At 45.0% G+C, this 16,967-nt stretch overlaps 1 protein-coding gene across 1 annotated transcript in view; it reads left to right on the top strand.

Annotated features, from left to right (window-relative positions):
• Window positions 1–16,967, top strand: part of LOC107373612 (uncharacterized) — a 67,284-nt gene that overhangs the window by 24,297 nt on the left and 26,020 nt on the right. The window contains exons 3-6 of the mRNA XM_070553451.1: window positions 1,385–1,433; window positions 2,614–2,723; window positions 3,446–3,527; window positions 16,807–16,865. Of these exons, the coding sequence (XP_070409552.1) occupies window positions 1,385–1,433; window positions 2,614–2,723; window positions 3,446–3,527; window positions 16,807–16,865 (300 nt within the window). The remainder of the gene's footprint in view (window positions 1–1,384; window positions 1,434–2,613; window positions 2,724–3,445; window positions 3,528–16,806; window positions 16,866–16,967) is intronic.

The raw sequence follows: 16,967 nt of genomic DNA, 5'->3' as shown, positions 1-16,967 counted from the left end.
CTCTCCTGGAGGCCATCAGCTGGAACTCCACTGTACACCCCCCTGTGTGTGTGTGTGTGTGTGTGTGTGTGTGTGTGTGTGTGTGTGTGTGTGTGTGTGTGTGTTTTATCTGGACTTTAATGGGATGAACACATAATTATTTACTGCTATCTACAAATACCGTCTATAACAGAACCGTGTCTTGTCCCGTTTTTTAATGCATTCGGTTTCTAATCGCAGAACTTTTATTGTGAAAATTATCACCGGAAGTATGCTAGCATCTTGACAGTGGACTGTGGACGGACCCACACGACTTTTACCGACTGTAGACGATCGTTTACCGGCGCAGGAGCCCCCTAACCGGGCTGAGGCGCAAGACGGAACGGTAAATATTTGATGTATTCGTGCGGGGACGGCCAGAGCAGCGACAGGGTGGACGGCGGAGGTCAGGTAGGTGCTGACTTGCTCATCACCGCCGAATCTAACCCATTTTACCAAGGAAACGGTCTGACGTCATAGGCAGCGCGGTGTCACCTCCTCACGCTGGTCCCAGCACCGAACCCTACCGGTAGTGTGACCGTCTAACCCTAACCCTAACACGGAGACGTGATGGTGACCAGATGCTGCGCAACACCTCCTGCTGCTGCTGAAGCCGCTAGCGTTCATGATGCGGACGCTGCACCGCGCGCGCTATCGCGGGAGCGCGCACCGGTGCTGAACGTAGGGCAGTAAATCACGTGACATCCATGGTGGTGGAAAACAGCTGAGCTCTACATACGCGCTCTGCTTTATTTATGACCTAATGAACAAACTCGCTCCGACTCATTAGTGAGTGTCATCTGGATCACGTGATGACTCATAAAGTCTTAAATCAGCTGGTCCAGATTATAGTAATCTGATTATTAAAGCACCAGACAGAAATAAGAACGATTACCCCTAAAGAGGCAGTCCGGATCAAACCCGAACAAGTGCACATGTTTAGGACAGATGTCACTTTCTGCTCCTTAAGGGAACAGCTGGAAACGCTGTCGGAGAATTCCCGGTAGGGGTTGGTTTTTGATTTAAACAGAAACAAGTCAACCAGGTCTCCAGATTTCAGTCGTTTTAGTTTGATGACAAGGGCTTCTGTTGTTTCGTGTACGCTGGGCTGGTGGTTATCCTTATGGGCTTTTAGAAGAACATCTAGAGTTCTTAAGTTGCCATGTAAGTCACGTGGTAGAGTGTAGCAGCACAAGACGTACGATGATGACTGGTTTCAGATATGTTTGACTCTGTAGGGTAAACATGTTAGAAATCCCAGCAGGTATTCTTTTCTCAGCACAACACCTGGAACGGAGCTACCTCCTGCAACCGGGGGTGAGGGTGATGGGGCTCACCACGGCTCATTCTGTGTGTTCCTCAACAGGTGGAGGTTTCAGACGGCATGTCGGACCAGCCGGACCTGGATGATGCCGGTAGGTGATGATGATGAAGACTCCAAAGTTAACCGGAGCTCTGTGCCCTCAGTGGTGTCTGTAAGGCAGGTGCTACTGAGCCTGACAGCCAGGTGTGATGTTGTCATAGCAACAGGCAGCTTAGGCTCAGCTGATCGGGGTGTTGAATCTGGTGCCCTTGAGCCTGTGAGGCTGAAATGAATACTCCCCCTCAGAATGTGGAATGCTGCCGTCGCCATGGCAACTCTGTCTCCCTATCCCAGCCTGGGCGGGACTGCGAGCTGTGAAGGCCGCTGAATCGTTCCAGGAGTCACTGTGCCCTCCAAACCCAACGAACTCCTTCCCCTGTCCAGACTGAGGTGACGAGCGCTGCTTATCGCTGCTGCAGGAACTGATGTGTGGAGAGTCCCAAACCCACCACCCCACCTGGTGGACACTTATGTTGTGTGATGTCTGAAGTCTGTTGCATTTTGCAGAGCAAAGCTGCCCTCCCTGTGGAGGGTAACTCTGAAGTGCCTTTTTTCCTCCACCTGACTCAGTCCTTATGTAAACCCTCTGATCTCTATGGTAGCGCGACTCGGGTTGCAAATGACCACAGTCACCAATTCTTGTCATGTGTCTTGCCCATGTATGTCTGATCTCTTGCCCATGTATGTCTGATCTCTTGCCCATGTATGTCTGATCTCTTGCCCATGTATGTCTGATCTCAGAATTGTGTGTACTGAAACTCTAATTTCCCTCTGGGATTAATAAAGCACCTTTGAGTTGAACTGATTAGAAACAACAACACTTAGTTTTCTTGTAACGCTATTATGATAATCTGATAGAGATGCAGACAGACGGCCATTGTTTCTAATTTCTCCATGACTCAGCATGTTAGAGTATCAGGTGACATGAAGTGATGTCAAATGTCTCCCTGGACTTCACCAAGATGTGTAGTTGGATGGAGGCAAAGGTCAAAGGTTAAACTCTGACCCAGAGTCACTACAGGGTGAATCTGCTCAGTGGCCAATCAGGATGCTCATCAGAGAAACAGGAAGTGACATCACACAGGTCCTTATTTGTCAGAACCAGGACCTGATTGGACTCTACTATTTAATTAGATGAAGCTGTGTCCTGTTCAGTTCTGGACCAGGCCGTAGACCCGTTTCCTGGTTGCTGGTCTCTTAGCAGGTCTTTGATCTGGTTTGTGTCTCCACAGCTTCTAACGAGTCAGAGAGGGACATCTACATGCGCTTCATGAAATGTCATAAATGCTACGACATCATCCCCACCAGCTCCAAACTGGTGGTGTTTGACACCACCCTGCAGGTGAGACCCTCTCCACCCCAATTCTGATGTTTCCACAGGACGAGCCCAGCTGGCCACGAGGGGATGTCCGGTCCAAGGACAGAGCTCTGAGGGACTCCAGCACACCAGAAGTCACATGGTGCATGGTCTTGAGCTGAAAAGCCACAGCTGATGTTTGTTGGATCACACGCTTGGTGATTATTGATTTAGTGACCTTGGTGGTTCCAGCAGTCATGCATCTAGTGGGGACTGTAATTTGCTACTGAAGCTGCACGGTGACCACCACCATCCCTACCACTGGATCATTTCTGCTGATTGGATTCAACCTGCATGTTCTTTGGTGTTTTTCTAAACCAAACAGCAACATTTAGTGATAACGAGAGAAAAGATGATGCACACATGACTGATAGAGGCAGACTGTGAGTGCTGCAGATGACCAGTGTGCTCTGGGCCATCGCCTGGTAACGATGGGTTCCCTCTAGGAGATTAGCTACTATTATGGGCTAGTCATGAGTATTGCTCAAGTTAGAGGACCCCTTCCTGTTCTGATAGACTCCGCCTACCTTCAGTGAGGTCACCAGCAGGAATTGCCCTTATTACAGATGAATCCTTGAAATATTGATGATGGAAGTCAAAAATCTAATATTCTTAGAGTTCCTGATTCAGACAAGATCAGGAGCCACACACACACACAGCAATATGGCTTCAATAACAACCAATCCACCAATGATTGATCGTTTCAGGTGAAGAAGGCCTTCTTCGCTCTGGTGGCAAACGGCGTACGAGCTGCTCCACTGTGGGAGAGCAAGAAGCAAAGCTTTGTGGGTAAGTGCTTGGACAAGATGTTTTGTTGTGGCTACCTTCAAAGTAAAAGCTCCACTGTTTCTGAGTGGGATATATAAACTGTATTAAAGATGGACAAACCCTCGCTCGGTCACCCGTAGGTTTCTGAAGAGCAGAGTGGAAGCCCAGTGGGCGGTTCCCACCACTGCTATCTTGGCCACCTCATTTGTCTCGTCATTCCTGGAAAATACCAATTGGAGCTGAGAGTGGGGCTGTGAGGGTGGAGTCAGATGATTGACACCCAACACACTCTGACCTGATGTAGCTATGAGCTACAGAGGAAAGTCAGCAAACGTAGATGTAGGGTTTGGTAAATGTAGTGCTTTAAGAGCTCCGTATATATTACCTCTACTTATGACCAATAAGCTGCGATCTAAACATAGAATATCAGCCTGCTTGGTCTTTGTGTGTTTATCAGAAGATTCTAGGGTTCTTTATTTATCGGGGGATGTACACACTTCGTTTAGATCCAGAAAAGAGTCAGGTTTATAAAAGTAAGAATTTATTTGACCAACAATTAAAACATGACAGGTTGACTAACATTTCCTGTGATGGATGGAACTAGATGTGATGCAGGTGTGAATGTGATGTTGGTCAGAACTTCCGTATCTAGGAGAGCCGAGTTCTGGATGTAAAAGAATTGTGTTTGCGTTAAGTTAAGAAGTCGATTATTATCAAAACACATCAGACGCCATCTGTGTGTCTACTTCACTCGTTCTGGAGACCCTCTTGGTGGATCCGAAGGTCGAAGAGGTCGGTTGACCTCTGGCACCGAAGGGCTGTAGAATACCGTGGCACCGACTCTTCAGTCAAGAGATGTCTCGGGTCACGACAGATGGATGGAACCGCGTGTCTGGGACTCTGATGGAGCCTGAACACTATCAGCTCATTCTGCAGGAACTGTTTGCTGTATCAGCTTTGCAGGTGCAAAAAGGTTTTGACGACGTGTCAAAAGCTTTGATGGTTGTTACGTTCCCCCCCAGTCTAGGGTGTGGGGGAAGCAACATGACAGTCACAATAATGGAGGAGGCCGTTCTGCTAAAGAGCAAAAAAGTTTATTTGCTGAAGATAATAAAAAAACTAATGTGGGGGAAAAGTAGGGACCTGTGGGTTGACCAAATAAATGAAATAAATAAAACAAAACACACCCTAACTGAACTCTTAATCCTGAGAATAAAAAGAGAAAGAAAACCCTAACTTACTTATCTACAAAAATGGTGTTCTAAAACCAGTACAAGAGAGGTACTACCCACGCTTACCTAGTGTTTTTAGACATCCAGATACTACGTGTGCAGATGTACAGGGTACCCCATCTTACCTGGTCCACAACCTTCCCACCACATACCTGGCAATCAGCTTTAAAAGGACTTCAGCTTCAACTTCACAACTAGAGAGCAGGGACAAAAAAAACTCTGAGCTCAAAGGCAGGATCAGAACAAAATGGCCGCCGTGTCCACCAGGTGTAGGCTATTTAAAGGCAGGCTCCACAGCTGATTGGGCAACCAGGTACACAGCAGCCAATCACCGACAAAAAGGGAAGGTTCACCTCAGTGTATCAGGCAAGTTGAACCTGGAAAAGAAAACAGCTATAGAAACTGCCAGCAAAAACTCTTTGCACGTAACACCTCCACCCTTTAAAGGTCAAACACCGTTTGAATCTATTACTTTAGTGAAGTTGCACGAGATAAAGCGTCAGCCAACACATTTTCTGAACCCCTTTTGTGATGGATCTCCAGGTTGTATTCTTGAATGATCAAAGCCCAACGCATAAGGCGGGGGTTCTGGTTAAACATCCTGGAGAGAAACACTAGATTATGATCAGTGAAAACCTTAACAGGTTCAGAACTCGAACCAACATAAACCTCAAAGTGTTGTAAGGCCAGTAACAGTGCAAGGGTTTCATTTTCTATAGTAGAATACTTAACTTGGTGAGTATTGAACTTTCTAGAAAAATAACTCACAGGATGGTCAATTCCCTGCACATCCTCTTGCAGAAGGACAGCTCCGGCACCTACTGCACTGGCATCAACCTCGATCTTAAAGGGTAAAGAGAAATTCGGAGCAGACAACGCCGGAGTACAACAGAGCATGGCTTTGAGATGCTCGAAAGACTGCTGACACTCATCAGACCAAGTAAAAGGTTGTAATGGACTGGTTAAGGCTGTTAACGGAGATGCTACAGATGAGAAGTTTTTCAAAACCTGCGATAGTAACCTATCATACCCAAAAATCGGCGGAGTTCTTTTCTGCATTTTGGAACAGGGAAAGCATTAATCACTTGGATCTTAGCATCTTCAGGACAGACACATCCTCCTCCCACCCTCTGACCAAGGTAAAGGATAGTTCCTTTACCAAACTCACATTTGGCAAGGTTGAGAGTCAAGTTAGCGTGCGATAAATGTTGAAATACCTCCCTCAAGGTCGCAACGTGTCTCGTCCAGTCGTCGGAATACACCACGATGTCATCTAGATAAGCTTGACAGTTTTGCACCTCTCCCAGTAGTAGGTTCACAAGCCTCTGGAAGGTAGCTGGAGCATTACACAATCCAAAAGGCATCACTGTGTATTGAAGAAAGTGATCAGGTGTTACAAATGCAGAAACATCAGAAGCTCTTTCAGTTAATGGGATCTGCCAGTAACCTTTCAACATATCCAGTTTACTAACGTAGGTAGCAGGACCAATTTCATCGATGCAGTCATCTATGCGAGGCAGAGGATGTGCATCAGGCACAGTGACAGCATTCACTTTTCGAAAATCCGTACAGAATCTTGGACTTCGATCGGGTTTCATATCCAACAGGCAAGGAGAACTCCATGGACTATTACTTGAAACTGCTAATCCATTTTCAATGAGATACTCTACCTCTTTCTTCATCAGCTCTCTTTTTACAGGGTTAACCCGGTAAGCACTCTGCTTGATGGGTTTTGGATCCACCAGAACAATGTCATGAAAGACTAGGTCAGTTTGTGAAGGAACATCACCAAAAAGTGTAGGGAACTCATAAATGAGTTTTTCCACGTCCTTCCGCTGGTCATCTGAAAGGTGAGAAAGATACTCAGAAAGATTAGCTAACACCTCTGTATTAGCAAGTCTGGCCCCATGTTTCATAAGGGTCGGTTCCACCAAACCAACACTTTCGTCAACTCTGAGGGATTCCACTGTTACCACTGGTGCCACCGCAGAGACGGATTCCTCCCCCTTCGCCGTGGACCCCACCGGGTCAGGTTCCCTGGAACAGTACAGTTTTATCATGTTCACATGACATAACCTTACTCGCCGCTTGCGATCAGGAGTGTTGACAGTGTAGTTGGTGTCACTGAGTTTTTCTCTGATGACATATGGACCTGCAAATTTGGTGGAGAGTGCAGAACCAAGAACAGGTAATAAGACAAGGACTTTATCACCTGGGTTAAACAAACGTATGACTGCCTTTTTGTCATAACGTTGCTTCATTCTCTTTTGAGATGAAGCCAGAGCACTTTCAGCTAAAGCGCGAACCTTCTGGAGTTTATCTTTTAGTTTAACTACATATTCTGGGATGGTCTTAGTAGTCCTCTCTGGCAAAGTCAACTGGTCTTTCAGAACCTTCAAAGGGCCCCTTACGTCATGTCCGAATACCAACTGCGCTGGGCTGAAACCCAGTGACTCTTGAACTGCTTCACGGACAGCGAATAACAGAAGTGGGACACTATCATCCCAATCCTTCTGAGAACTCTGGCAGTGTTTGCACAACATTGATTTAAGAGTTTGATGGAAACGTTCCAAAGCTCCCTGGCTCTCAGGATGGTAAGAACTTGACGTAACATGAGTGACACCCAAGATTTTAACCACTTCTGCAAAAGTTTTTGACTTAAAGTTGGTACCTTGATCAGTTTGGATTACTTTTGGTAGGCCAAACACTGAGAAGAACTTTACCAACGCCTTGGAGATAACTGGTGCCGTTATTCTCCGCAATGGTACAGCTTCAGGAAACCTAGTAGAAGCACACATAACAGTCAGCAAAAATTGGTTTCCAGACTTTGTTTTCGGCAAAGGTCCCACGCAGTCAACAATCACCCTTTCAAATGGTTCCCCCACTGCCGGGATGGGAACAAGAGGAGCTGAATGAATCACTTGATTCGGTTTCCCTGCAATCTGGCATACATGACAGGTTCGACAGTACTTAACAACATCAGACTTAAGTCCTGGCCAAGAGAAATGCTTTAGGACTTTGTAAGTTTTTGTTACCCCCATATGTCCTGACCAAACATTATCATGAGCTAAAAGTAGCACTTCCGAACGGAAACATTTGGGTACAACCACCTGATAAACTGTGTCCCAGTCTTCAGACTCTCCCCTAGTCCATCGACGCATCAACATGCCATCAGCAACAAAATGGGATGCTTTCTTCCCAATGGCTTCATTTGAAGAAACAGAAGCATGACATTTTTTTTAGAGTCTCATCATTCGTCTGTGCTTCAATAAAGTCTGCCCGAGAAATCGGTAACTTCAGTCCCTCAAAACTTGGCAAGTTTAGACATTGCTTTGCGACTTTAAGCTGAACCTCATCGTCCACTTGGTCAGGAGGGTACTGTGTAACAATAAAAGAGTCAGAGAGATCAAGACCATATTTTTTGTCTGAGCTCTTGTGACCACACATGCCGGAAAAATCTCAGCACCAATCTGCGAACTTTCTGATCCAGCACTCGTCACAGGATTTTCCAACACATCTGGAACAGGCACAACCATCCCACCAGCCAAGTCATTGCCTAAGATAAAATCTACCCCTTTTACTGGCAAGGCAGGAAGAACTGCGACCTTACAATGAATGTTAATGAATGATGAACGGACATAAAGCTTATGCAAGGGAGCTGAAACAAACGTCATCCCAATACCCTGCACAATTGCAGATGACTGGCATGAGGACAAGGAAGACAAAGGTAGGACACCGTCACGAAGTATGGACTGAGAACCACCTGTGTCTCGCAAGATGGTTACCAAGCGCTGATCTTTCAGATCAGCCGTCACCGACACAAAACCTTGTGAAATGAAGGGTTTAAAACAGGAGTCAGGTTCACGCTGTTCAACTGGAGGTTTTCCCGGGCCCGGAGCTGGCAAACATTTAAACAATCCCATTCCCTTGGGCTTGTCAGTGTTCATCAGAGACTGTTTGCGCTTTAAAGTAAGACAATCTGCAACGATATGACCCTTCTTATGGCAGTAAAAGCACTCACGAATGCCACGAGATGGTAATTGGGGATCCCTCTGCTTTTTTAGAGAATCATGATCAAGGTCAGGCCTCACAAAGCGAGGTACCACAGTTCTGGCTGGTTGAAAAGAGGAAAACGTGTTCTTATGAGTTAGAATAAACTCATCGGCCAAGACTGCCGCCTTGGACAGAGAAGAAACTTTTTGTTCATTCAGAAAGATTACCATCTTCTCCGGAAGGCCAGACTTGAAATCTTCCAACAAAATCAGCTGGCGGAGACAGTCAAAGTTACCCTTGACATCATTAGCAGAACACCATTTATCAAAAAGATACCCCTTCTCCCTCGCAAATTCAACAAAAGTCTGGCTGTCAGACCTCCTGTGATTTCTAAACTTTTGCCGATAAGCTTCAGGCACCAGCTCATATGCACGCAGAATTGCATCCTTAAGCACCCCATATTTCAAGCTATCGTCGACTGAAAGGGAGGAAACTACTTCTTGCGCTTTACCAACTAATTTGCACTGAAGCAAAATAGACCACATCTCTTCGGGCCACGCAAGAGCGATAGCTATGCGTTCAAAAGCACTAAAATAAGCATCCACCTCCGTTTCACGAAATGTTGGTACCAAACTTATATTTTTACTGACATCAAACCCTGACTTATGACTTCCAGCTTCAACAGCCATAGCCTGAGCAGAAACAGAAGGAGGTACATTGTTCAAAGAAAGTTGGGCAGCCTTTATGTCTAATTCTTTCAACGTTATTTCTTTGTCAGCCTCTATTTCCATTTTACGAACCTGCAACCGAAGCTCATATTCTGCCTTTCGCACCTGCTCCTTTTCTTGAGCCTCCAGTTGTAGACAAGCCAGACGAACCTTAAGCCCAGCATTCATGCTCGACCCTTGGCGATCAGGAGACAATGGACCAAAATGCAGAAGGGCTGGTGGAGAAGCCACATCATCCTTTTCCGGCCTCTGTGGGGTATGGGGGGCCCCACACACCGCCACACCTACTGGAGAAACACACGGACCCGTCAAAACATCCACGACAGAAACCCCCGCATCAGAAGCAGAGCCGTCAAAAAGCCCCAGTTCCACCAGACGAGCCACCAAGGCAGCCTTAATGTCCCTTTTGACATCCGACCTAACCACACAGACATCAAAATGTGCAGCAATACACAATAAGTCATCTTTGCGACAAGAATCAAGCTTCTCCAGACCAGGACAATCAAGAAACTCCTGCAAATCAAACCTCATCATGGTCCGTAGCAAACTCCACCAAATCCAACTGCGACTGTCAAATAGCGCCGGGAAAGGACGAGCCCCCACTTGTTACGTTCCCCCCCCAGTCTAGGGTGAAGCTTCAACTTCACAACTAGAGAGCAGGGACAAAAAAAACTCTGAGCTCAAAGGCAGGATCAGAACAAAATGGCCGCCGTGTCCACCAGGTGTAGGCTATTTAAAGGCAGGCTCCACAGCTGATTGGGCAACCAGGTACACAGCAGCCAATCACCGACAAAAAGGGAAGGTTCACCTCAGTGTATCAGGCAAGTTGAACCTGGAAAAGAAAACAGCTATAGAAACTGCCAGCAAAAACTCTTTGCACGTAACAATGGTTAAAGAGGTTTTGCTTACTACAGACACCCTTTCAAACAAAACCAACAGAAAAAAAAAATAATAAAAAACAAACCAACAGCAACAAAGAAATACAACATGTTAAATATTTGCACTGTCAGTAGGACTATCAGTACTAGTCAGTACAACACATCTGCCGATCACTCACAAGGCTACAGATTTGACAGATAAGATACGAAAGGCTGCCACATTTTATTAAAGGTAGCAGAGGTTAGGCAAACATCATGACGGATCCTCTCCAGTTGCAGCAAGCGTACAATCTCTGTCAACCAGGTCGCAAAGGAAGGTACACTTTCATTTTTCCACATTGTTAAAATATTTCTTTTGGCAATAGCCATGCCATGTTGTATAGCTTTTTGCTGAGGCTGGGTTAGCTTAATGAGATGTCGAGTCCCGCCTAGTATAGCAATGTAAGGGTCTGGAATAAGATCACAGTTATACGGAGAGGCAACTAAAGATGTCTAACCAGTATTTGCTTAGTTTGGGACAAGTCCAGAAGAGGTGACCAAGAGTGCCGTCGGCCGCTTTACATTTGGGACATGTTGGGGACGCAGAAGGGTAAAATGAGTGTAGCTTAGTGCATGAGTAGTGTAGTCTATGGGTTACTTTAAATTGGATGAGCTGAAGTCTGGAGTTTTATTGAGCAGCTGTGAATGGCCAGAAGACAGGCATCCCAGTCCTCTGCACTAAATGTGACACCCAAGTCTTCCTCCCAGGCTTCCTTAAGATGGTGTGTAGAGACAGGCTCACAAGCCGTAAAAATGTTAAAACGAGTGACAAGTTTCTTAGAGTCTGGAGCCTGATTTATAAGTGCATACAAATCTGTAAAGGCAGTGAGTGTTTCAAAATCTGTTATGTGTTTGCTTGTATAATCTCTAATCTGGAGAAAGCAAAAGAAATGTGAAGATGGGAGTGTAAATTTTCCCTTTAGTTGGGGACAGGTTGCAAATTCTTTGTCAATATAAAGGTCCGTTAGAGTGATGAGGCCTTTGTTCTTCCAGATTGCAAAAGTGTTATCATACAGAGATGGGGGGAAGGACGGGTTGTGACAGATAGGGGTATAAACTGAAAATTCTGGCAAATTGTATATTTTTTTTATTTGTCGCCAAATTCTTAGGGAGCTGACCACTACAAAGCCGAAGCCAGTGACGGCCGTTGGAGGTATGTTGGTCGAAAACAGAAGGGCAGGGAGAGAGCCCGTTGGAAGGTCCTGTTCGATCGCAAGCCATGCAGGAGTGGAGTCCGTGATATTACCGGGGTATGCGTCTTGCCAGTACATCAAGGCTCTACAGTTTGCCGCCCAATAGTAATGCTGAAAGTTAGGTAGGTTAAGACCTCCCGCGGATTTAAGTTTGAAGATGTGCTTTCTAGAAATGCGATGTGGTTTATATCCCCAAATAAACGGGAAATTTATAGAGTTTAGGAGCTTGAAGAACGTTTTAGTTAGGAATATTGGTGCATTTTGGTAAAGATAGAGAAACTTAGGAAGAGCCATCATTTTGATGGCGTTGACTCGCCCAATCACAGATAAGGGTAGCAACCTCCAGGTTTCAGTACTAGATTTAAGTTTTTCTAATAAATTTAAATAGTTCAGTTTATAAATCGGCTTTGGATCTTTAGGAATAATCAGGCCCAGGTATCGGATTTTGTCTGTAACAATATGGAAGGGCAAGCTGTTGAGAAAATGTGGGTTCAAGTTGTTTTTTAGGGGCAGAAATTCACTTTTATCCCAGTTCACAGTGTAACCAGATAGTTCACCAAACATTTTAATAAACTCAAGCAACGGAGGGATAAATTCTTCAGGCTGAGAGAGAAAAAGTATTATATCGTCCGCATAGAGCGAGATATGATAGTCTAGTGTGCCTAATATTAGCGGGGCTATGGAAGAGTGATTCCTTATACTAGTGGCAAGGGGTTCGATTGCTAATGCAAAAAGCAGAGGGCTCAGCGGGCAGCCCTGGTGGCAGGAGCGCTGCAATAAAAAAGTAGCTGATTTATCATAGTTGGTGAATTGGAATGTTTATTATGTGAAGTGCCTCGAGACGACTCTTGTCGTGATTTGGCGCTATATATATAAACTTGAATTGAATTGAATTGAATTATTACCGAGGCTCTCGGGCAGGCGTACAGCATTTCAACCCAGGAGGCTAAAGTTTCACTCAAGTGAAACTCCAGAAGGTATTTCCACTCGACCTGGTCAAAAGCCTTGTTTGCATCAAAAGCTAAAATAGAGGCTTTGGATTTATTATCATATTTGGTGTACATTATATTTATCAGCCGCCTAACGTTAAAGAAAGAGAATCTTCCTGGGACAAATCCAGTTTGGTCATGATGGATTATGGTCAATATATGTTTATTTAGTCTGTTAGCAAGAATTTTGGTGAACATCTTAAAGTCCGAGTTAAGAAGAGCAATAGGGCGGTATGGGGCAGGGTCCAATTCATCCTTACCTTTTTTCAGTATAAGGGAAATGTTAGCTAGATACAAAGTTTCAGGAAGCAGCCCAGTAGTGATAGAGTGATTGAACATCCGTAGCATAAAAGGGGTGATTTTATCTGAATATGTTTTGTAGAACTCTATATTAAAGCCATCTGGGCCGGCCGCTTTTCCACTGGGAAAGGAGCGTATTGCCTCTGCAACTTCCTCCTGAATGATGTTTGCATTTAGGTCCGCTTGAGCCGTGGCACTCAGTTTAGGTAGGTTGAGGGCGTGAAGGAAGTCAGAGATTTGTGTGGTATCCGCTGCGGTTTTTGATGAATAAAGGTCTTGATAGAATTGTTGGAAGCATTTGTTAATATCTGCTGGGTTAGTGGTGACTATGCCTGTGTTTGTCTTAATTTTGTGAATTGCTCGTTTAGCCTGATTGTTTCTGAGCTGACGAGCTAACAGTTTGTGTGGTTTGTCGGCCAGTTCGAATGCTTTTTGTCTGATTTTTAATAGCATGGTGCTCGTTCGCTTAGACAGGATAGTGTTGTATCTAAATTTAAGTTTCAAGATCTCATTTAGTTTAGAGGGTAAAGGAGACTGTTGGTAATCACTCTCAAGGATTGATAATTGGGTATTAATTTCTGACATTTTTCTCTGCTCTTCCCTCTTCAGCTTAGCTTAATAGGCTAAGATGTGGCCCCGTGCGACAGCTTTAAAAGCTTCCCAAAGAGTGGAATCTGTGACGTCGCCTGTGTCGTTCTGGGACAGATAGTCCGTTATAAGATTATCCATGTATTGGCGAAAATGCTCATCTTTAAGTAGTAGTGGGTTGAACCGCCAGTCGAAAACAGGTTTGGTCCCGCCTATGCTGATTTTAACTTCAACGGGGCAATGGTCGGAAATTAAAATGTTGTGGTATTTGGTGTCAGTTACCTCTGGAGTCAGTTTAGCATCTGTTAGAAAATAATCGATTCTTGTATATGATTAATGTACATGGGAGAAGAAGGCGTAGTCCCTGCCAGTGGGGTGTTGAAGCCTCCAGATGTCAACGAGGTTCATAGAGTTAATCAGACTGTTTATGGTAAAGGTGGATTTGGAAGGAACAGTTGGGCATGAAGAAAGTCTGTCAGTAAAACAATCCAGTACCGTATTGAAGTCCCCACCTACGATTAAATGAGTGGTGGAGGGATCCGGGATGAGATTAAAAACTTTTCTAAAAAATCCGGGATCATCAAAGTTGGGCGCATATATATTAACGAAAGTTACATGTCGCGTCAAAATATGGCCTGTTACAATAATATAGCGACCGTTTGGGTCAGAGATTGTAGAAATGTGTTGGAATGAGATATTTCGCCGTAGTAATATAGCTACCCCTCTGGCTTTAGAAGAAAATGTTGACTGATAAATTTGAGAGATCCAGTTATATTTTAGCCTCCATTGTTCTGTATGTTTAATATGTGTTTCCTGTAAAATAATAATGTCCCCAGCTAAAGACTTCAGGTGAGAAAAAACCTTGCCTCTTTTCAGGTTGGTTCTCAGACCTCTAACATTCCAACTCAGCATGGTTAGAGTGCCACCTTGTGGTGAAGACGGAGCAGTATCAATAGCCATGTAGAGACACTACCAAACTAATATGACCCATCCGCAATAATGAAGCCGCTAGTACTGAAAAGAAGAATGAAAAAACAATGAAAAACAACAACAAAATAGTAACCCTTCCCTTCCGCCATCCCCTTGTCTGCTCCCCCAAACGGAGCAGAGCATAAACACCCTCATAAACATTGGGAAACGTACTAACACTACATGGAAAAGTCCAGTTAAACTGGCGTTGTGACTAGTAGTAACCATAACATACAAGTACCTTAACGGTGAGCTTTCCGAGTGGCCCGTTCACCCTCATGTCTCACAGCTTGCAGATAAATTAAGTTGGGCAGAGAACAACAGTATTTATTTCATGTGGGGAAACCGCAGACAGTCAGCTGATCCTGTGCCGGGCAACTCCGCGGGTGGCTCAGGTGTGCTGTGCAGCAGCAGTGGATGTGACGAACTTGTCTATGAGTTCTTCAGCCTCGGCGGGTTTCAGAAATATTTTCTGCTCGGTCCCCAACGTGAGGACCAGTCGCGCAGGGAAGAGGATGCCATGTTTTATACCCGCCTCCCTCAGTTTCTTTTTCACATCGTCAAAGGCCCGGCGTTGCTCAGAGACTTCAGGAGAAAAGTCTGGGAAAATGCTGATCCGGGCTCCGTTGAATAGCAGGGGGGATTGCCGACGGGCAAGGCTGAGTATTTTCTCTTTCGCTGGGAAGTGATGGATTTTGGCAATCATTGCGCGCGGGCATGCCGAGGAGGATTTTGCACCTATCCAGTGTGCTCGGTCTACCTTGAGGCCGCTGGGGAAGCTGTCGGGTCCGAGAAGTTTTGGCAGGAGATCAGCTATGAAGTGAGTTGGATTTCCCTTCTCGGCAGTCTCTGGTAAGCCCGTAATTTTAATGTTTGAGCGCCTTGAACGATTTTCAGGGTCAAGTAGATTTCGCTTCATGGCCGTGTTGGAATCCAATATTTCCTTGTAGCGTTGCTCCAGGTCTGTGATGCGGCCTTCATGGTCTGTTGCCGCTCCCTCCAGGTCGGTAATATGTGCGGTGTGGTCGGTGAGGGAGGTTTGAACAAGGTGTAGTTTCGCGTCGAATCCATCAAATCTTGCTGTTAAGTCCGACTCCAGCCTCGTGATAGCAGCCAGGACGTTAGCGAGCGTTGGTTGTGAGTTAGGGCGCTGGTTGATGCCGGTAGTAGCCTCTGAGGTTAGCTCCTTCTTCAGCCGACAGAGTTGTTCTATTGTCTTCCTCAGCAGGAGAGTCAGGAATAGTGGGTTTACCCTTGGCTTTAGGCTTGCCCATGGCGATGCTCAGGTGATGCAAGTGCAATTTTAAAAGCAAATTTAACGAGGGTTTCGCGGAGCTCGACAAGAACGCGTCTATTCCATGTGGTGCTCTCTAGCGCCTCATTATTTGTACTTTCACTGTTGACATTCACATCAACTGTACAATTCACATAATCTGTAAAATTGCAAATACATAAATAAAATATATATTTTTTAAGAGGTTTTGCTTCAGGTGGCCTGTCTGAAGCTTTCTCTAGAACTGAGGAATCACCAGAGTGATCTGGTTTTAAGGTTCTCATGTTATGATTTGTGTAGCCAACCAGAGGTTGGCAAGTTTGAGGAATGTTACCAAGAATCTCAGAAACACGCCTTCTTTGATACCGGAAGCTCTGATCTGGGTAAAGGACTATCTATGTGTCATGAGTTTAACTTTACCTTACTTGTTCTTGTGTGAGTGCAAATGGTGATTACCTTGTCACGTAAACATGCTGAAACGTATTTCAATCACTGTAATCATAACATAACATTCATTTCAAACTTCAATCAATGAGCATGTTAATGAAACATTTCATTATATTATAATTATTATAAGTAGCAATAAACAAACGTTTATTTAATGATTATCTAGCTTATAAGTTGTAGAAGTTCACATTTAATTTAGGAAGTCATTCTTTGATTTAGCAACTGATCTGAGCTGCGAGTGTTCCTTATTCAAAGCCATGAAGAATCCTGTAGGACGATAAGGATGGACCTTGAGGAGAGAACATTATTGTTGACAATCCGTTATCATGCGTTCAGAGCTGCACGCTCTGAGCTCCATCTGATGGGATGAAGGCAGGCCAATTTAAAGGGAACACATGCAGTCTTGTGTCTCCTTTTTGACCAGATGTTGACCAGATGTTGAATGGTCAAACTGTACCTAAAAACTGACCATTGCTGGACGTTACATAGACAACAGTCCAGGAAGACACAGTAGATGTTAACTTGGCGTTCCTAGCTCAGAGTCGGACCCTTTGCTGCCCCTCTAGACTTCTTCTGAGCCACGTCCCTGGTTCTGCTCTCCCTCCTCTCCTCTGCTGCATCTGTCACCATGGTAACAACTTGCACCCTTAACTTTGGTATTTCTGTTTCAGGAATGTTGACCATCACAGACTTCATCAACATTCTGACCAGATACTACAAATCCCCCATGGTAACACACACACAAACACACACACACACACACAAACACACACACACACACACACACACACACACACACACACACACACACACACACACACAAAATCAGGGT

This window comes from Nothobranchius furzeri, chromosome 7 (assembly GCF_043380555.1).
Source record: "Nothobranchius furzeri strain GRZ-AD chromosome 7, NfurGRZ-RIMD1, whole genome shotgun sequence".
Lineage (NCBI taxonomy): Eukaryota > Metazoa > Chordata > Actinopteri > Cyprinodontiformes > Nothobranchiidae > Nothobranchius > Nothobranchius furzeri.
The sequence above is the reverse complement of the archived record's forward strand: the minus strand, read 5'-3'. Positions and strand labels throughout refer to the sequence as shown.